Genomic DNA, 20,810 nt, shown 5'->3' on the forward strand with positions numbered 1-20,810 from the left:
AACTTCCGCTAAATTTTAAGATTGGTAACCCCAAGGGAGAGGATCATTTTCATGTGTAGTGACATCTTATAGTAGGAGATCATAACTAGGAGCCCATAGTAGATGATATCGCATTTCTCCATAAAGTAAAACATTGTGGATGTATTACCGACTTATCTATCGTAACTTTGACCTATCTAGTATTTACATTGCGTGTAAAGATGGGAGTAAAATATGCTCGATTTGCCAATACGGTGTATGTGGTTGTTAAACTTGTGCACAGCAGCGACATTTGCTTCCTGTTGTGTTTTGTGGGTTTAGCATTTTGACATTTTAGTTAATAAAATACAATCACTTCAAATTGTGATAATTTAAAGTGTATGTGGGCAGTTGTTAATTTGAGACAATGAGTCGCAGAAGACCTCACGAGGAAGACGATGGCTATGGTAAACTTTAATTATACTGTTTGCTTCGGAAGGTGTTTGTGTTGTATGCCTGTTTTAAGTTTATGCAATGTTTACCCGTATGTTTTACATAAGTCTTATAGCCAGTAATCTTTAAAGGGGTTTTGAATGTTTAAAAAAATGTTTGCAAATTTATGTGTTTCGCATAGCAGACAACATACTGGGAACATAACCTGTGGTTTACCAGTTAATCATCATGTAAGTGTATGAGATTGAGGTTCTCCCAGTGGTGAAGATGTAGATGTTGGTCTTGCAAGTTGGAAAAGTTATGTGAATAACTGCTACATTGTACAATGCCTGCTCAGAAGTTAAAAGAGTGTTATTGAAGAGTCTGTGCATAAAATAGTATTTTCTCCAAATGCTGTACCAAGCTGCATCAAAAAGAGTGCTGAAACTATAATTCCTTTAGTTATAGTAAATATTTTTTTCCTTTACTGTCCTTTGCTGGAGTTATTCTTACACTCCTGTCACCAGAAGAAACATTAATCTTCTTAGTTTTTTTTGTGTTACAATAGCAGTTACCCAAGTTTTTTCTAGTTTTGTTCAGTCCTTCTGCCCACACTTCTTATCATACTTTTCAGATGGTTTTCACATTTATTTTCCAGGACTGTCCTCTTGAAAAAGAAACAGTTTTGCCTTTTTATTCTTATATGTAGTATCATTTTATATAATATGTGTGGAATTATTGTTATAATTGTGGTGGTGTTGATGATGTTGCAGAACGAGCCTATAGGAAAAGGAGGAGAGTGTCCGAAAATCAGGAAATAGAAGACCGTTTGGAATCACTAATATTGAGAGTTGGAGAAAAGGTATAAAAACTTTATTATTCTGTTATTGTCATTGAGTGTAAATAAATGTACATTTGTAGGAGGATAGGTTATTGGTTCTTGCATTGTTCATAATTGGTTAGTTAAGTGTTAATTCCAAAGATTAGAAATAACAAGGCAGCAGATTTTTAATTTCAGTGCTTGTTCTGTTAGATGCCATAAGCTCTTCATATGTGTCTGCAGTATTTGGAAAATAATATTTTGTATGCTAGGTGCATCATTTGAACGATTAGTAGTAATTCACTCCTTTATTTCAGAGTACTTCATCCTTGGAAAGTAACTTGGAAGGTCTAGCAAGTGTGTTAGAAGCAGATTTGGCAACTTTCCGCAGCAAGATTCTTCGCATTTTGACAGACTGTGCTATCAAAATGCCAGAGAAATGCACCATATACACTACCTTGGTTGGACTGCTTAATGCAAAAAATTACAATTTTGGTGGAGAGGTAAGCAGTTGATATCTGAAAATGTATGAATTGTTATATTAGGAAACTTATCTGTGATTTGTAAAGAACTTGTTAAGTTGTGAAAGAAGATGGCTGTCTTTTGGGTTTTAGTGATGTGTAGTCTGGTAGAAGTTTACAAAAATTTCAGTCTTTGTTAAAAATTAAATAAAATACGAGTTAGTAATTTTAGTATGTAATTTAAAATTATTTGTATATCTTGAAACAAATGTATATTTAGTGAACTTGATGCAAAGTTATCTTCTTTCTAAAAATGTTCATAATAGTATGATTGTTGAGTGACATTTCTTTTATTATTTTCATCTACAGTTTGTTGAATATATGGTGCGTAACTTGAAAGATTCATTGAAAGCCTGCAAGTGGGATGCAGCCCGGTATTCGTTAAGGTTTTTGGCTGACTTAGTTAACTGTCATGTAATCTCTGCGGGTTCTTTATTGCAACTGCTGGATAACATGGTGGATGCTGCCAAAGAAGATGGAGTACCACAGGTAAAATAAATAAGTAGCATTTATTCTGTTGTTGTTCAAAACTTTATGCTTGTGCCTATATCAGATCCTATATTTGGATCCTGTTGTTTCTAACCTCTTTATTGAGCAGGTGCGCAAGGATTGGTACGTGTTTGCAGTGCTGTCAACGTTACCTTGGGTGGGACGAGAACTATATGAGAAGAAGGAGCAGGCTCTTGAACATCTGCTAGTGTCCATTGAGGTATTTCTTGGGAAAAGAAGCAAGAAACATCATGCAGCCCTTCGAGTATGGGCCTTGGACACCCCTCATCCTCAAGAAGAGGTTCGTCTTTGTCGTGTCTCTTAGAGAATCTCGATGTTTTATGTTTAATATCATTATTCTTGCTTTTGTTTTACTGGTTGTAGACATACTGTGTACATATGGAGTACTCTTTTGAACTCCACTGCTGAATAAACTAAAACCAAAGGTTGAAGGTCACTGACACCCAAAGCTTGCCGGATAGTCCTTAACCAGTTCTATCCATTTCCCATTGTCCCAGTCCATTTTCCTTAACTCATTATGAATCCATCTCCTTTTAGGTCTTCAAAGCAGTTTCCCCAACAAAATTCTTTACGAATCTTTTTCATTCAATTTTGAACAACTGATCGACCCATCGACAATGTTAGGTTTTACTAGCCATATTATACTGACCATTTTGTTTATATTAATTATATTTTACCATTGACATACTGGAATTTTTGATAATGTGTTATAGTTTGTGCTTGATTCTTTGATTGAAATTATGGTACTTGTGGGTTATCGGGACACATCGCTTTAAAAATAGGTTAAGTTAGGTTAGGTTAGTTGTCATTTATTGAAATAAAATATAATAACTTTCAAGTATATGTCATTTATACACACACATTAACCTAACCTAACCTAACCTGTTTTTAAAGCGATGTGTCCCGATAACCCACAAGTACCGAAATTATTTATGGTAGTGTTAATCTGTGTTTCAGCATTTCTGAGGTGTTCATTATTGCACCAGAGGATTGATACACGGGGGTAACTGATGGTTCATGTAACTTTCCTTTGCAGTACTTAGACTGTCTTTGGGCTCAGATTCGGAAATTGCGGCAGGACAATTGGGCAGAAAAGCACATACCTCGTCCATACTTGGCATTTGATAGCATCTTGTGTGAGGCCCTCCAGCACAACTTGCCAACAATTTTGCCTCCGCCCCATCATGACAGCTATCAGTACCCGATGCCTCACGTCGTTTTCCGTATGTTTGACTATACGGACTGCCCTGAGGTACTCAAAAACATGTTTTTAGTATAACTTGTATAAAAAAATCTATAAATGTATAATTGCATAAGGAGAATGTGTGAAATTGAAATTAAAATGTAGGTAGCCATGCCATGTTTTTCTTTTCTCAGGGACCAATTCTTCCAGGTGCTCATTCAATAGAGAGATTCTTAATAGAAGAGCATCTTCATCAAATTATTGAGATGCATCATTTAGAGAGGAAGGATTGGTAAGTTGTAAATCAACTTTACGTTATGTAACATTACTACAAGTTAATAAAAATCTTTGTATTGCAAAGACCTCTAATATTCTGTGTATTAAATGTGAGCTTATTTAATATTTCAGTTTGTTTGTCCATATTTTGTATGTGCGCTGTTATCTGTAGATATAAATGGTTGTGCGAAAAAGTGACTGAATCATTTAATGTTCTCTGTGAAGTGACTAGTCTCGTGACAGTCAGGCAGCCAATATTTTTGATTCTCGTCATGACTTACATAACAAAAGGTATGCAGAGAGATTTTCCAAGCTGTTAAAAATTACAAGCCGTGTGGATTGTGAGACCAAGGATGACTTTTAAAGAGAATTGTAGAGAGATGAGTTTGGAAGAGGCCAACAAGCAGCCTCCTTTACTGCTGGGTGACGATGTTTTCTGTTCCTTTGTTGTTGTTTTTTAAAGTAAAATTATGTAAGAAATTGAGTTTTAATATTGTTTTATATTTACTTTACAGTGCAGCACACTTACTCAACTTCCCATATAAACTGAAGATTCCACTTGACTATTCAATTGTGGAAGTAATTTTTGCTGAATTGTTTCACATGCCATCACCACGGTACTTGGAGATTGTATATGGTTCGGTTTTGATTGAACTATGTAAATTACAACCTAGCACCATGCCTCAGGTATCTTGAAGTGCATAAGTTTAATTTGAATAAAAGGTAGGTTATGTGATTCTGCTTATGATAAAATTAGAAATGCTATTACAACAGTTATGTTATTTTTGCATTTTTTGATAAGGTAAGTTTGTTTACGGTAACAAAGCTCGCTGTTTACATTGTTTTATCTTTATATTTCTTTCTTTTTAGGTGTATCTGTTTAACATTCTGTATTGAAATAGTTTTACATCATATGTCAAAGTTCTAACATTATCATATTTCACATTAAAAGTCATTTTGAACACAAAACTGAAAATGGACTGTTTTTATATTCTGTTTCTTACTCTATTAAGTTTCAGGGAAAAAATTATAAATTGACAGATCCGTATATGTGTTTGGGTACACACGTGTTGTGGTGTAATACTATTGTCGCTGTCACTAAAGATTGGTATATTATTGGTGATAACTGTTTCTGCATGTAATTGTGATAATTTCTTACAGCCTGTATGTTTCTATGATTTCAGGTTTTAGCTCAGGCTACAGAAATTTTATTTATAAGGATTGACACAATGAACACTGCCTGTTTTGATAGGTAATAGCCAGTTTATATTCAATATGAGGTACACACATGAGTTACATTTTATTTGCGTAAATAATAATAATATTTTTTTACTTTTTTAGGTTTGTGAATTGGTTTTCATATCATTTAAGTAACTTTCAATTCCGCTGGAGTTGGGAAGACTGGGACTCATGTTTACAGCTTGACCCCGAACACCCTCGTCCAAAGTTTGTGCGAGAAGTTCTGCTTAAATCATTAAGGTGATGTTCTATAATGTGTTGTGAATTGTCAGTAATTTAATTTCACATAACAGGTTCAAAGAATGTGGAGAATGTCGTGTGTAATATAGTTTAATATTTGTAGGTTATCTTACCATCAAAGAATCAAGGATATGATGCCAGATTCATTTGAATCCCTGATACCAACAAAGCCCGAACCAAAATTCAAGTATGCTGCAGAGGGTGCAGGTAAGACCAAGTATCCATTTTTTCTGAGTTCCTTTCAAAAACTTAAATTGATAGACTAATGCATCTCTTTTATGTGTCCCATGACTTTTATACTATGTTGGTAGGTAGGTCAGTATCATTTTAAGAATATCTTTGCACATTATTTTTTAAATGCTTATCGTTTAATGGTTCTAACGTGGCAGACGTGAACGTTTCATCTGAAAGCAGGATGGTAAGGTAAAAAATTTTGTATGGTCATATGAGAAATGTATAATAAATTCCAAGACTTGATTTTATTACGTGTCTTTTCCGCCTGTTTTGACACATCTGTTTCATTCGGTTCCACAAATATATTCCATTGCTGTACAGTATTTATAAACAGAGGTTCACAGAATTCTTTAGAAACCTTTCCAGAAAATAATGGACATACAGCTGTCTTAATCCTTACGTATGTCAGTCCATTTATAATTCTGTGATTTATATTCAGAATTCATATTGAATTCAAAATTGAAAGTGCTGTATATGACACAATGTGCTTACAAAGTTGTAAGATAAGAGGGAAGAGATTATTGGAGTTATAAAGGAAACATGTAATTAATCTATTAGGAACACAAAATAGCGTTGTAAACTCCGTCTTAAAAAGTTCAGATTATGGTTCCATTTATTCATGATTGAATTTTGCCCCATTTTTTACCGTCACCTCTTTGTCTCACCGTTTTCTTTAATCTTGTATGAAAATACCTGGAGCCAAATAACCAAACTTGTCGGTCTAAATGCAACGCATAAGGGATGTTCTGTCAGTGTTGGTTTAAATTATGTTCAGGGTGAAGATACTTTGGTTTTACTGCATGTCTTTTGATGGTAGAGTCTTATTAGTTGTCTGATCCACCACCCAAGAGGTGCATTATCTCGTAGAATTAAGAATGAGTGAGAACATACTAAAGGCTACCTATGATCTTGAGTTGGCATATGTTTCTGCTTGACATTTAGCTTCATTTTTAAGATATTTGACGTACACATGTTCCAAATCATTACCGGTCACTTTCATCTGTAGGTACAGCAGTTGTATTAGAATTATGATGCAAATAATTAAGGGATTGAGCATGACTCACCAGAGTCTGAAGTTGGTTGATCATTAGTGGTTCAGGTTTTGTTGCAATACTTTCTATGTGAAGGTTTGATTCATTTAGCGAGGTTTCCATCATCCCAGTTTTTGTGACTTCTGTTTTGTCTGTTTCAACTGTAGGTTGCATTTCTTCATTTTCAGATTTTATAGTTTCAGTGATATTTGAGTTTTCTTTTACTTCTGTTTTTGTTGAATTGTATATGGTTTCTGTACCAGCAGCGTTTGTCACTGTGTTTATTTCTGTGGTCGTTTCAGTGTTTGTGATACCTGAGTCAGAAACTACTGTTGACCTGTCTGGATTATTTGAACTTTGTGGAGGAGTCACAGCAGTTACGTAAAGAGCAGCAGTGTAGATTTTATTTTCAGTATTATTTGTGTTATTGGTGACTGATGTTTCTGTAGTGTCTGATTTGTGTTTGGCATTTAAAAATTCCTGGGCAGAAGTGGGCAATATGGTTATGCTGTTACTTTGTTCTGTAGATTGGTGTGGAGTAATGTCAGACTTTTCTGTAATTATTGTTGGTAAAAAATGTTCAGTTTTTATGCTGTTGTCAGCAGGCCATGGATGCATTGATGTATCTTGAATTAATGAAGTTGGTGAGAAGGTCGTGTTTTCTTCGACAGTAGTTGTCTGTGTCTGTAGTGTAGAAGATGGAATCTCACTTTCTGTGGGACTGGATACAGATGGTTTTGTTGGTAATATTTGTATCAAAGATTTCTCATGAGTTGCTTCAGATGCCTGAGTTGCAACAGTTAGATGCTGGTTTGGTATTCGCTCTGTCACTTCTGTGGCTGCCACGTAAGGTACTCTTGTGTTGCTGTCAGGAGCTGGTGGTGGTAGCTGTACATTTATGGAATCTGGGTATTTTAAAGGTTTTTCAGATTGATGTGGTTTAGAAATGGTTGAAGTATTTGATGGTAGTGTGGTAAGGGGTTGAGTTACTTCAGTAGGTGAATATGTTTGCAGAGGTGATCCGTTAGGATGATACAAAGGATCTGGTTCAGAATATTTATAAAATGGTAGTGATGGATGGAATTTGTCTTGTTTTGGAGGTGTTGTATAATTTTGTTCCAATCTCTCATCTGTTCCATGTTGACTGTCGGGAGTATCCTCTGGAGGTTTTGTAAGAGGAGACTTCGGTGACTCTTTATACACTGTTAAAAATTGTGGATGATTTTTCTTGTCACTACTTTCAAAATATATTGGTATCTTTTTGTATGTTTGATGGCGATTATTCTGGTGATCATACACTTGTGGGCTTTTGTGCAAACCTGTTGAAAAGCTGTGGCTACCAGGGCGTTCTAAGCCACCTCGAGCATCCATATTTCCTGGAACAGACCATTGATAATGCTCTCTGTCAGGTGTGGTATCTGTCCACGGTGGGAGATTATGAATAACATGTTTATATCCGTCAGGACCTGTAACGACCACTGCTCCTATTCTACCTAGTGAAACGCCCAACAGTCCAGGTCTGTATTTCTGTCTGTGCTTGTCATATGGTTGGTCATGGAAGCCTCGATGATCATTATTGTTCCTGAAATTACTGAAGTCATTCTTATTCTCATGATATCTGTGATCTTGGAAGTATGAATTAGGAATATGTGGTCTGTATCCTCCTCTTCCATCATTACCGTTGCTATGTGTATCTGGGAAAATAAACCCTTTTCTTTTTTGCATGTATTTTATTTCCTGGTAAGGGGGATTGTTATATTTTCTTGTGTAATATTCTTTGTGATATGAGTACTTTGTTGGTGGTGATCTGTAATCAAAATAGTTATGTTTGTTCGGCCTATAATAATAATCATCATCATAATATTGATGATGGTGTGTGGGGTGAGTATGATATTCATGCCTGTGTTTAGTGAAGGAGGGATTGTGGTCAGGTCGTTGATTGCTGTCAGTTTGTTGATGAAAGTGACTAAGTCCTTCATAGTGATCGCCTCTACAACATCTGGATTTTGAATTTGTGTCTCCTAGAAGGAATGATGTGTGTGTTGCTACGCCATGATGCCAATGGACAGAAATCTGAAACAGTAAGGTTGCACATTTTGAAATGAAACTTAATGGAGCAGTGCCCTTTTTGAGAAGATGATAGTCACTGATCTGGTCAATAAATTCCCTACTTTTTATGTAATCCAAAGGTTTATTACTTTATTCTCAATAGCCTGCCACCAGTTTGTACTCTAAGCCAGATAACTGTGGTTCACATTTCACCTCCCTAAAATCCATCTTTATATTATCCTACTATCTGTACCGAGTCCTTCTGAATGATCTCTTGCCTTCACACTTTACAACATAACATTTTACACATATCTCCTCTTTGCATGCTACATGCCTCACTCATCTTACCTGACATGATTGTCCTAATAATATCTGGTGAAAGAGTACAAATTAGGTGTTTTTTCACACTCTAAAGTTGGTATCTAAAGTAAGTAGAATCAGTGAGAGAAACAAAATGGAAAGGTTACCATAACATACAGTATATGCATCAGTTACCTTGTCATTCTGTCTAGTGAAATAAATTTTAATGCTTGGCGTTACCATTGTTTGGAATGTTCCACTTTATAGCCAAGCATGACTAATTACTTCCATTGTGTCTCTGCACCACTCATTAAAATGGAGGGAGTAATACACTCTCTTGGATTATTCATATTGTGCTGTATTTTTGTGAAACAACATATTTATGTATTTATTGCCATACACATTCATATTTTCACGTTTCCTGTCATCCATACCATATATTTGACACTCAAATTCAGTCACTCAAGAAATTATATTTTATACTGTCTGATACCATTAACCCTTTGCAGTGAAACACTTGTGTGTGTCCAACAGGGTGTATTTTTTGCTTATGCCAAGTAGGTCTTTTGTAACAAGCTTTCTTCACATAACTGATTACTGACAGCAGTAATGATCAAGAATGCCACACTGTATGAAGCAGGGATATGATAGCTTTTTATTGAAAATGGTCATATTTAAATGAAATATAAATAATAAAAACAATGGGGAAAAGGTCATGATAATTTTCTGACATACAAGTGTAATACGGTACTCGTATAACACCCTAAATCTGTGTTATTCCCTCAACTTGAGAGATCAAGATTCAGACTCATACAAAGTAACAGGTAAAATTATAGCTTTGTATATGTTAATTTTTATGGTTATTAGATTGCAGACAGGAAGACTGAAGATTCTGAACTGTGTGGTAGCAAGCATTTCCTGAATTTAATCTTCTGTTAATTACTTCATAAAATGTTTATGCATGTAGTGATGAGAATATTACATTTCCACATTAATGAATTGTACATACCATTAAAATGAAGTAGCACACTAGTCTTGTATTCATTTTAAACTTCCTCCCTCCTCAGCTCTTAACACAGATATCAAATTTAATTATTCAGATAATCCATACAGCGCTTTTGATTCATAGAAAGAGCACCTCTCTGACCATATGCCAAGTCTCACGAATACTGAATTACTTTTGCTCTCAGTTTCCACAGTATCTGTGTGGGCAGTGACGTATTGTCTGTTACGCTTCGCAGATAGTGCTTCTCCTAACAGTAGATGGTTATCCAGAAATGTCTGTTGCTGGCTGTTGCCTTCTTTCAAATAGCTGTCGTTTTAGAGGAAGGTAGTTCATGTCCGTTTCTAATCTGTCTTCTTTGACCTGACAAATCAGGGTCATTCTGATGTGAAATGCTTTAGAAAGAAGAGGTGATGTAGTTTGTAATTCTATCTGTTATGTTAGTGTAAGTTTGTCTTTCATAAGATGGTAATATTTTTAATGACTTGAAGACATCAAATATGGAACAGATGTCACAATATAAGGTCCATAAAATGGCAAATGCTGCTCAAGGTTATATGTTACCCTAAATGGAGTTTCACCATGTTAAAAGATTTCGAAGGAAGAGAAAGTTACTTTCGTTAGAAGGATATTGCATTTGACCCAGCATCCTCATATGTTTTAATGAGTATTCAGACAAGATTGTGTAATTAGATAATTGTGTAACAAAGTAGTGATACTTCTAAGACTCCAGAACTGACTTGCAGCTCATTGGTGGTTATGTGATGGAGTAATTCATCTCTTGAATAAATATTTCAGGTGTTCATTGTTTCACAGATTTTTCATTTGTGTGTATTCACACATTAACCCTCTGTGGTACAGTGTGGAATTGAAAGAAAATACTAAAGTGTTTTTTTTTGTTTTTTTGTTTTTTCAGGTTCTTTGCCCGGTACAACATCAGCACATAAGTTAGTGGTGTCCATCAGAGCAAAATGTAAACCTGAGGAAGTTTTACATGTATTGCAAGACTTACCTAATCCTCGACAAGATGAAGATGTTGATCCGCGTTTCAATCCTCTGAAGATTGATGTCTTTGTTCAGACACTACTGAACCTGGGATCAAAGAGCTTCTCCCATTCATTTGCTGCCATATCAAAATTTCATTATGTTTTTAAGGTACAGCCAAGTTTATAATCAAAGTATTGTGAGTGAAGGCTTTGTCAGTCTGGGATACTGGGAACAACCCATTCTTCAAGTGCCTGAGCACTGCGGGTCCCAACTTTTCGTTGGCTTGATCTATGGACATTCGGTAGGACTCCTTGGACGAGGGATCGGCCTGTCACAAGGCCTCTACCTTTATACAGGACAGTACAACACAGAAAGAGTCATTTCTGTATTGGTGGAAGGTTAAATCTATTGGTTAAAAGGAAATGTTAATATTGGATTGACACAGTTAATAATAAGTTACATTTTTCAGGAATTGGCAGAATCGGAGGAGGCTCAGATCTGCATCCTACGGAATATGTTTGATCTTTGGCATGGCCATCAACAGATGATGTGTGTACTCATTGACAAGATGTTGAAGACACAGATAATTGAGTGTTCGGCTGTTGCTAACTGGATCTTTTCCAAAGACATGTCTGGAGAATTTACAAAGTGAGAAAACACATTATTTATGTAACATGCAGATAATATTGGAGTGGGGGATTCTCATGTAAATAATATTTAATATTCAGTTTTTATACAAACAGAACATGATCTTTGCATATGTCATGTTGTCTTTAAGTAAGTAGCCTATTTACTGTGATTAAATTCTGCATAATCTTGCATATTTATTTTCACTGTAAAAGGCGGTGTATTTTTGGTCATCATAATTTGTACTTTTTGTGTTTCAAAGTTGGTATAAATGCATTGCTGTAGTAAGTACTCTTAAAATATAGTAAAATGGAACATATATTAAGATTTATAATAAAGATATATTAAATCAGAATGAGCCGGGATAGCTCAGTCAGTATAGTGACTGGCTACGGGCTAGGCAATCGGGGTTCGATCCCCGACGGGGCAGAGGATTTTTCCTCTAGCCTCTGCGTCCAGACCGGCTCTGGGGCCCACCCAGCCTCCTGTCCAATGGGTACCGGGATCCTTTCCCGGGGGTAAAGCCGGCCGGGGCGTGATGCTGACCACTCACCCCCATCTAGTGCCCAGCTCAAGAATGAGTAGGAGCTATACCTCTGCTCCCCCCAAACGACCTACATGGCGTGTAGAGGGACAGAAAAAAGAAACAGAACTTATACAGCTGATTTGCTGCTAGTGTTACTTATTTTTTGGAGATTAGAATTCTATATTTGCTGGGACTTCTGAATTGAAAAGAAACCAGGAAGAACTTACAAACGTGGAAATAATCAACAATTGTTCTTACCAGCATTATACATGTTTGCATAATATATGTAATTAATTTTGTCTACTACTGCATTTTTATGGTCTTAGATTGTACCTGTGGGAAATCCTACATCTGACAATCAAAAAGATGAGCAAGCACGTGAATCGTCTAGGTCGCGAATTAGCCGAAGCTCTCGAGCGATTACGACATGCGGAGAGTGACAGCGATGAATCAGAAGATGGTGATGGAGAGGGAAACAATAACTCTGGCCAGCGTGGAAAGTCAGGAGGAGCAGATGACCACGAGAAGCCCTCAGAAGACATGGTAGATCGCATGGAAGAACGCCTTGAAGCTGCACAGGCAGACCAGAAGAATCTTTTCCTTATCATATTCCAGGTAAGATAATTATCCTACGTAATTACATTGAAACAGTTTGTTTCATTAAAACAACAAGAACTTTCTGTTGTGTATTGAGTCCTGAGCAGCCTTCTCATAGCAGTTTTCTTTTGTTATATTTTCAGAGGTTTATAATGATTTTATCTGAACATTTGGTGCGCAGTGACACTGATGGTAGAGACTTCAACACACATTGGTACAAGTGGACTATTGGAAGGTTACAGCAAGTCTTCCTCGTGGTATGTAGACTAGGATCGCCATTATTATTTTTTTATCACCTCGTATAAGTGTGATTAATTTTTTAATTCGTGTTTTTTTTGGACCAGAAAACTTATTTTTATGGGAACCGTACATCATCATGCGCCATACATACGTTTGAATAAGATAAATGCTATGAAATTCAGCAAACTTTATCAGATCCAAAATATTTATTTGTTAAAGTAAATATTTAGTAAGGAGAAAATTGGCAAAAATGTATAGGAAAATATTTAAAAATGGGTTATCACAAGTATTGCATTTGCATGATACACCATGTGTGTGTTGTATATGCAAATAATATTTATTGACGTAATACTTTCAGTATTGTATTTTTTGTCCTTCAGCATCATGAACAGGTCCAAAAGTACAGCTCTACTTTGGAGACTCTGCTTTTTACCCAAGATCTCGATCCACACATATTGGAAGTGTTCCACCAGTTCACATCTCTTCGTGCTTGAGTCTCGCATCTGCCAGAAGGGCGTTGAAATTGTCAAGAAGTTTATTGTTTCTCAAACTGCTTAGCTGAGACTGTGCAGGTGGTGGAATCTATGGAATTACGACAGTTTGGAGCTTTATTAGAATAAAGAAATGACCTGGAAGCAATTGATAACTGGTCACAGGTTTCAGAAATTATTATACCACAGTCAATTCAATCTTAATGGTTGTGTTGCTATTTCATCCAGTATATCTGTAAGGTATTAGTATTTTGGTATGTCTTGTAGTTAAAGGTATGTTTTTTGTGACAAATATTCTACATCTTTCAGTAATGAATAGAAAATTATAAATACGTAGTTGAAACATTTCTGATATTGGTTTCGTAGTCCCTCACCAAATGCAGATTTCAGGTTTCTGTAGTTCTTAATTTTTAACAATTTTGCCCATCACAGTATACGGTAGAGAAAATTGGTGGCTCCGACACCAAGAAATATGCGTTTGCTAGGGTAAAATTTCAAAAAGAGATAGGGAAAAATTACATTGACTGAACTTCCGTTCTCATTCAGGTGCAGTTTATTGTGAATGTCGTACAAAGTTTAGTAGGCGAGGGATTAATCAGTATGAATCCTAGCAATATTTTAGAGCTTCTTCAGTCACATGAGGAATTAACTAAGGAGGTGACAGAGTCCTCCTGTAACAAGAATGAGAACGTAGCATAAAAATCCATCCTTAGCAACAGAATTATGATTGTTTATAATCTTGCCAGTACTTTATTGAAATTAATTATTTATAAAGCATAGGGTTCACTACAAGCAGTGTTTGGAGGAATTAATGTTGCCTTAAATGTAGAGGGATCTACGAGAAAAACATCCATCAACAGTATATTCAAGAGAGAATCCTTCAGTGATGCTGCAGTCACATTTATGACTATACCCGGCTCTTTACCAGTCGAGATGTCGCTCGTGACTCATTTACCTTCGCTGGCCGGAGACTGCCGAACAGTATGAAGATGTGCAGGAGGAGGGTAAGCCCAACCCTTTTCATCCTTATCACTACCATTATCACTGTTACCAACATAACTGTCTGTAATGTTATGTCTTATAGGTAAATAATATAACTGACCATTTATTATTTTAAATATGCGTTACTGCATGTTTTTTGGTTTCGATGAAGGAACGGGCGTGGGCTTTGGTACATGTTAACAGTGGTTCTCGTAACAACCAGTTTTCCGTAAAGCCTTAGTTTTGCCCTCCACAGTACTATTAGGGTCACAGCAAATAGAATGTGGTGCTTTTGTATTGTGTTGAGATTTATTATTTAATGATATATTATGTGCTCTAATAGTACACACAACATTTCTGGAGACTACAACTTATTGAAAAATAGTGATAATACTGTAAGACGACAAATAAAATATGGAATTACAGATTCATGTAGATATCTGAAAACATTGGAAGGTGTGGAAAATTCAACCTCGTCTTTGTCGATGTTGATCCTACTTTTGGATACTTGCAGTATAAGTGGGCTGTGTTGCCAGTATTTGTGAGGAACGTACTGAGATGAGGCTGCAGATGGAGACAGCATGTTCCTCAGAAACATTAGCAACACACACCCACTTCCACATGGCACAAGCATCCAAAAAAGAGGATCGACATCAATAACAAGCTGAATCACTGTGACCTAAGTGTGAAGAAATTTGTAGATTTAGGCACGTTTGTGTGGAATTAGGAGACACATTCAAAAACTCCAGAAGTGTATTTTATTACAAGAGAAACTAAGTAGCATTTGCTACAGTGTTAAGTGGTACAGATTCTTTATAAACAAAAAGGACAGTGAAATTTTGCACAATTATAATGCTATAAAATGTGTAAATTAATTTTATCTTAAATTATACAAAAATAATTTGCACTCGGTATATCAGTCTGTCATGTGAAAGTTCCTTTTTGATTAAAAAACATTGTTTGGTCATATAACCAGAATATTACTTTTTGTGCTTCCTGATAAGCTTCAAGACATCTTCAACATCATTTTGAGATCCAAGGAAGATAGGACATCTTTGGTGGATGCTTTCAGGCACGACGTCCAAGATCGGAATTGTCCCATCAGATGCAAGTCCGCCGGCTTGTGTCAGGATGTAGGCCATCGGGAAGCATTCGTATAAGAGTCGAAGCTGCAATTAATTGTAAATAGCACGAGTGAAAACCTCAAATCCTAATTGCCATAGATTTTTCTTCTTTGAAGTTCATAAACACATTCTCAATTCAGATTACTTTACCTTTCCTTTGGGAGATGCAGAAGTGGCTGGGTACATAAAGATTCCTCCGTATTTGAGGGTTCTGTGTACATCCGCTACCATTGAGCCTACATATCGAGCGCCATAAGGCTTTCCATTCTTCATGAAACAGTGTAAGAAAATAGGTTTTAACGTGTTCTGAAAATGACTGAATTATATACCAAGGACTATAATTTTGTCCCATATTTTCACGTATATTATTCCAGTATATAAGGAGACAAATTTTGGCGGTATATTCGGTATATGTACATAACACAGGGTCCTTCAGAAATATGTTCGATAAATTCTACAAGGTATTTAGCATTTAAAAGCAAGTAAACCTCCTTTAAGTGATTATTTTACAGTAATATATTTCTTACCTTTGGATCTTTCTTGCTGCTTACGTACTCCTTAATCGCTTCATCCCACATATGTGAATATCCTTCATTGATACTGAGAATGTTACCACGTTTAGGTACTTTTATGTCAGTGTCAGTAAGAACAAATTCTCCAATTGCCTTGTAAACAGAACAAATTAATTTTGCTATAAAAACCATTTTTACTTTGAAAAAAGTCAATATTTATTGATCGTTAAATTTGGAACATTTGAGAAGAGAAGAGAAATTTAATTTCTGTGTCGCTTTCGTTCATATTGATAACGTACGGGATCCAAGGTAAAGCCGTTGACAGCTCCGCCTGTGGAAAGCACCATCATGGTGGCAGATCCGTACAGAGCGTAGCCTGCAGCCACCATCTTATGCCCTGGTTGCAGTGTGTCCTCTGCCGTGAGTGACGGCTTCCCTTCTGATTTCCTGTAAAAGAGAAACTCTTCTTGAGGTTTTATTATATTTTTAAAGGTTTTGATATAAAAGTATTTGATCTTGATATTCAGCATTAACAAGAAACTGCTGTATATCTGAGAAGTTTGTAATTTTAAATCCTTACTTAAATATTCCAAATATGGATCCGATCGATACCAGGCAGTCGATGTTTGACGAGCCATCGAGAGGATCAAAGCACACGATGTACTTCCCTTGCTTTTCGGTTTCAATCTAAAAAACAGATGAGTTTCAGTAGAAAGCTGTACAGGAATTTCACAAAAATTTTGTAATCCTGAACCTCATTTATTCCAGTTAGAGGTCACTGTGTGTCGATGATTACCTTTTTATTTTACTAGCTTTTATCATTTCATTTACGTCTTTTTTTATAGATTACATTAAGTCAGAGTGATGTATTAACATCGCATTTAACGGTTTGTGTTAACTATCAGGCCGAGTCTAACATTATTCAAAGTTTTAAAAATAAATAAATTATAGTCGGTAGTCTTTTGCATTGTGCTAATGCTATGGAAACGTCAAGTCTTAACAAGTAAATAAATTGTTCCTGTTTTGGTTGTACTTCTAGTCGGTCTGAGATTTGTAAAATCGCATCCTAGCGCGACGTTCAACTGAATCTCTCCGTTCTGAAACTGAAATTGAATAAACTTGGGCTGGTAGAATATTATGTGTAAATATACAAAGATTCCCAAAGATAAAGTAAAATTCTTGAGTGGGAAAGGTTATAATGAGCTCGCCAAATTATTTTTGGATGATGGATAAGGTTTGTGGAGTTGTGGCTTATTTCTAATTCTACCTCGATAACATTTTCATTCTCTTCGCTGATCAGCAAACACGTTGTGTACGATGAGCTTAACATATTTATGAAAAGCTCGTTAGCTAACACATCCAGCTTTTTGACTTCCTCTCCTTGTACATTCTGTTTACCAGCAATGCCATAACTGAAAAATAAGTAATCATATAAAATAAACATTGTAATTACAATTTGAGTATCCGTAACAACCGGTCTTTCTAATGGACCCAACTGAGAGGGACTCCCCACCTTCTTATGTTTTATGCAAAGTCCAGGAACCCAGTAATAATAATACTTTATTTATTTATGGCTCGCTTTTCCGTAGCTGTGGAAATTCCATTTGTTTGCTCTGTATGGAAATGTATTATGTTTTGAAGCAAGCTTAAAGTTATCTATAGCTTTGAAAGATACAGATGACACAGTGTCATGGGTTAGGTCATGATGTCACCTGATAAAAATTGTTACCAATATTTGTTATTCGCTTTTTGTTTTTCTCACTGTACTTTTTCCCACTATCACGTATTCAAAAGTTGAGCACTATCACGAAACCTTATATTCAGGTTCACTCTTTCTGAAGGAAATTATCAGGGGGTTTATCAAACTTTAACTTGAGAGCACACAAAAATCGAATATACATTCTTGTTATTTATTACATAAAAATTCATGTCTTACATCAAGGAAGTTCCCAAAGAAATGAAAAAAACTGAAGTTACGAAATTTTACACAGGTCTGCGAATTTTGACGAAGTCTTTGGAATGATATAAGCAATAAAGAATGGATTCACCTGTCTCTGGATGGGTTCCTGTAAAATGTTATTGTGTAATGAACCTTTGGGCTACATAAAAAGGGGAGTTTATTTTCTAGATGAGCGACTATCAGCTTCTCAAGGAGCTGTTGTTTGGTCCGTGGGCTTTAAAAAATATAGCAGTGTCACAAATGTCGGAACTGTGTCAAATTTAAATACAGAATTTGAAGTGAAACTAAATTGTGATTAAATTAATGGCTATAAATGCTGTTCGTTATCTGTTGTAAATTCAAAGTAACATGTTACTCTGCTGCGTGGTGAATGGAATGTTTTCTGCTCCAAACATCTAGACCAGTGGTATTCAACCTTTTTTGTTCGCGTACCCCCAGATATAATTTCTCTTCAATTTTGTATCCCCAAAGTTGTTGGTGTACAATTCAAGTTATTCATAGTATATAATCTACATCTAAAATAAATTAAATAAATTACATCTAAAATAATGTATTAAATCTGGACCTGATTATTCAGTGTTTATCATAAAATAATATATATATTTTTTAAATTTCACGTACCTCCGGGGGTACGAATACCCCAGGTTGAATACCACTGATCTAGACTATCCATCTGCGTTACCAAAATCTTACTGCATGTAAATATAATTTACTGTCCCATAGTATATTTTTTATATCCGATAAATTCTAGCATTCCTTTCACAAAGGCTAATCAATTATCAAGTTACAAGCCAAAGTAATGAAATTATAGCCCATAGGTCTAGGCTTCTTGCAATAATTTTGGGTGATATCTCGTCTTGGTTCTGTCGTCGGTAGTGCTAGAAAATGGGGTGCCTCATAGACGAATGATTAATAAATTTTGTCTGGACATGGGGAATTTAATCACTACAAAGACGGATCATGCCCAAGGAATTAAATCTTGTTGCAATACACTTTCATTTGAAGAAATTATATAGTCGTACTTACAGTTTGGCAATTCCTGCTTTCCTTACGGCAGAGCTGACAGCTTTCACAGCTGTTTGAATGCTATTTAAAAGTTGTGTCAAATCTCCAGTAGCTGTTGGGACTCTCCTTTGTTCATCTAAAACAAATCTCGTTAAAGTCATGCAATTGGAATCGAATGCCGGACCGGTAGACGTCATCTTGTTTCACGGTGGATGCCCTCTTCCAAAGCTCGGTTCGTGTGGATATGCACAGCACTAATTATATGACTAGTGAAAGTCAAGGCTCTGTCTGGGTTGTAGTACACTAGTGAAAGTCAAGGCTCTGTCTGGGTTGTAGTACACTTGATGATGATGAAATTGTCAGTTGGCACTACTTCTGAATCCGGGAGAACAAATATATGCTGCACACATAAACTGATAAGCAAGCAGATCAAAGTTTAAAAAAATATTGCCTCAGAAATAGTTAACGGAAGTTACTCCTAAGTTCGACGTATTGAAGCTTGCTGCTGAGTTGAACTAGCTAGAATGACTTGCTTATCTCAGACTGATTTGTTTACTAAGTAGGCTGCGAAGGCCAAAGTATTTTGGCTTTCATTGGCCGCTACCACCATTTTCTCATATCTGGCAGTCTACAGTATTTTACAAACTTCAGTCCACAATGTAAAGCACAAATTTTCTATCGTCAGAAGAGAACATAATTTAGTACAGTATTAAACATGTAAAAACTAGTTTGTCTCCACTTAATCAAAATAATAAATAACAAATTCTAACAATGTAGAAGTCCATGGTGTTGCGTTGCATTGGGTCATTATTTATTTCAAATTTTGAGTTATAGCTAGATCCTATATGTAATAAATCATAACAGTATTAATGCAATTAAGAATTGTCATTCTCTTTCTTTAGCATGTTTCTCCCACATCTTCACGTGAACACAGAAATATCTAGATATTTTATGGAGGCTTTCTACCAGGTCGACGTCTAATACGGGCATATTTTCGTTCGATCCCTCTCCCCTTTACCCATGTGATGATATATAACATCGGGACACACTCGTTATAAGAGATCAGGATGTAATCATCGTAGGCTACAAATTGTAAAGCTCTCTGTATAATTTTCTCCAATATTCTGTTATGTCTTAGGCTAAATATTACCCTCTATAGGAACAACAGAGTTGACTAACAATAATTAATCAATCCTATTTCCAAATTATCACTATTACCACCGACAGATATTTGGCCAAACCTAACCTAACAAATTACTTGTTGCAAAAAGAGACATGTTTGTGTCTGAATTTCAACGACCACGGCTCCCTGCCAGCTTCTTTCGACGCTACTGTTTCTCTGCGGATGTACTCCGTCGTTAAACAAACTAACAAAGTACACCCAATGATATGAATGTCGTACTTCATTCTCTTCTGTTTTACAAATTTGTAAGTAAATTCAATAGCCTTTCTTAAAAAAATCGATGACATTGGGTTTGAATATTATAAGGCAATACCAAAATAACGCGGAATGATATATGTTACCCTTCCAGCAGTTTGATTAAGAACAACAGTGGCCCAGGGTATTCAGTATAAAGGCAGCTGCCAGTAATTCAAAAATAAGAAACAGTTTAAGGCAGGGAACAACGCGTTGCAATGTTCTGCATGGGACAACGGCTGTGATAACTACTCCGTTATATAATAAATTATTCTTCGTTCTCAGAGGACGAAGATGGTTATCGAAATGTCGGTGTTTTCTTCATTAAGCCACTTTAAACGGCTGGTAGCCCGAGAAGAATTTATTATACTTAGTCGCCGTGAAAGCTTCAGATCATACTCTGTTATACTTTATATGAAATTATAATTATTCTTTAAAATACTGAGCGATTTATTTGCCACTGCGTATCATTCATATGAATACGTATACTTGCAAACAGGCCTAATAAGCTGTTCTCTTAAAACAGGATGTCGTCAATGTGAAGTGA

General features: G+C 35.9%; 3 protein-coding genes across 3 annotated transcripts; 1 reads left to right on the forward strand and 2 right to left on the reverse strand.

The window, feature by feature from the left end:
• The first annotated feature begins 239 nt into the window (after positions 1–239).
• On the forward strand, positions 240–15,217 carry Cbp80 (Nuclear cap-binding protein subunit 1). The gene is made up of 16 exons (XM_022066402.2): positions 240–425; positions 1,164–1,252; positions 1,528–1,713; positions 2,041–2,220; positions 2,330–2,521; positions 3,278–3,493; positions 3,619–3,716; positions 4,216–4,387; positions 4,885–4,952; positions 5,042–5,179; positions 5,283–5,386; positions 10,713–10,951; positions 11,253–11,431; positions 12,263–12,551; positions 12,677–12,790; positions 13,154–15,217. The coding sequence occupies exons 1-16, from the start codon at positions 386–388 to the stop codon at positions 13,265–13,267; spliced, it is 2,418 nt and encodes an 805-aa protein (XP_021922094.1). The 5' UTR covers positions 240–385; the 3' UTR covers positions 13,268–15,217.
• Positions 5,640–9,945, reverse strand: LOC110830958 (uncharacterized). Its single transcript, XM_022066403.2, has 2 exons — positions 9,803–9,945; positions 5,640–8,517 (listed from the first exon to the last, which is right to left on the reverse strand). The coding sequence occupies exons 1-2, from the start codon at positions 9,836–9,838 to the stop codon at positions 6,397–6,399; spliced, it is 2,157 nt and encodes a 718-aa protein (XP_021922095.2). The 5' UTR covers positions 9,839–9,945; the 3' UTR covers positions 5,640–6,396.
• Positions 14,981–19,188, reverse strand: fbp (fructose-1,6-bisphosphatase). Its single transcript, XM_022066404.2, has 7 exons — positions 18,868–19,188; positions 17,149–17,293; positions 16,462–16,568; positions 16,181–16,328; positions 15,897–16,034; positions 15,520–15,636; positions 14,981–15,414 (listed from the first exon to the last, which is right to left on the reverse strand). The coding sequence occupies exons 1-7, from the start codon at positions 19,041–19,043 to the stop codon at positions 15,226–15,228; spliced, it is 1,020 nt and encodes a 339-aa protein (XP_021922096.2). The 5' UTR covers positions 19,044–19,188; the 3' UTR covers positions 14,981–15,225.
• Between the last annotated feature and the right edge of the window lie 1,622 nt (positions 19,189–20,810).

This window comes from Zootermopsis nevadensis, unplaced genomic scaffold (genome assembly GCF_977971745.1).
Source record: "Zootermopsis nevadensis isolate Lab colony 2312 unplaced genomic scaffold, Znev_1.0 Znev_ptg000008l, whole genome shotgun sequence".
NCBI classification, from domain to species: domain Eukaryota; kingdom Metazoa; phylum Arthropoda; class Insecta; order Blattodea; family Termopsidae; genus Zootermopsis; species Zootermopsis nevadensis.

What these genes read in the sequence shown, in the direction of transcription:
- fbp (XM_022066404.2), bottom strand. Translation starts at nt 19,043, where the DNA reads ATGACGTCTACCGGTCCGGCATTCGATTCCAATTGCATGACTTTAACG. An exon ending in TCCATATTTGGAATATTTAA is followed by an intron (nt 16,329 to 16,461) that starts GTAAGGATTTAA and finishes TCTCTTTTACAG; the next exon opens with GAAATCAGAAGGGAAGCCGT. An exon ending in CTGCATCTCCCAAAGGAAAG is followed by an intron (nt 15,415 to 15,519) that starts GTAAAGTAATCT and finishes AATTAATTGCAG; the next exon opens with CTTCGACTCTTATACGAATG.
- Cbp80 (XM_022066402.2), top strand. Translation starts at nt 386, where the DNA reads ATGAGTCGCAGAAGACCTCACGAGGAAGACGATGGCTATG. An exon ending in CGAGGAAGACGATGGCTATG is followed by an intron (nt 426 to 1,163) that starts GTAAACTTTAAT and finishes ATGATGTTGCAG; the next exon opens with AACGAGCCTATAGGAAAAGG. An exon ending in CATTTAGAGAGGAAGGATTG is followed by an intron (nt 3,717 to 4,215) that starts GTAAGTTGTAAA and finishes TTTACTTTACAG; the next exon opens with TGCAGCACACTTACTCAACT.
- LOC110830958 (XM_022066403.2), bottom strand. Translation starts at nt 9,838, where the DNA reads ATGAATACAAGACTAGTGTGCTACTTCATTTTAATG. An exon ending in TGTGCTACTTCATTTTAATG is followed by an intron (nt 8,518 to 9,802) that starts GTATGTACAATT and finishes TTACTGTTTCAG; the next exon opens with ATTTCTGTCCATTGGCATCA.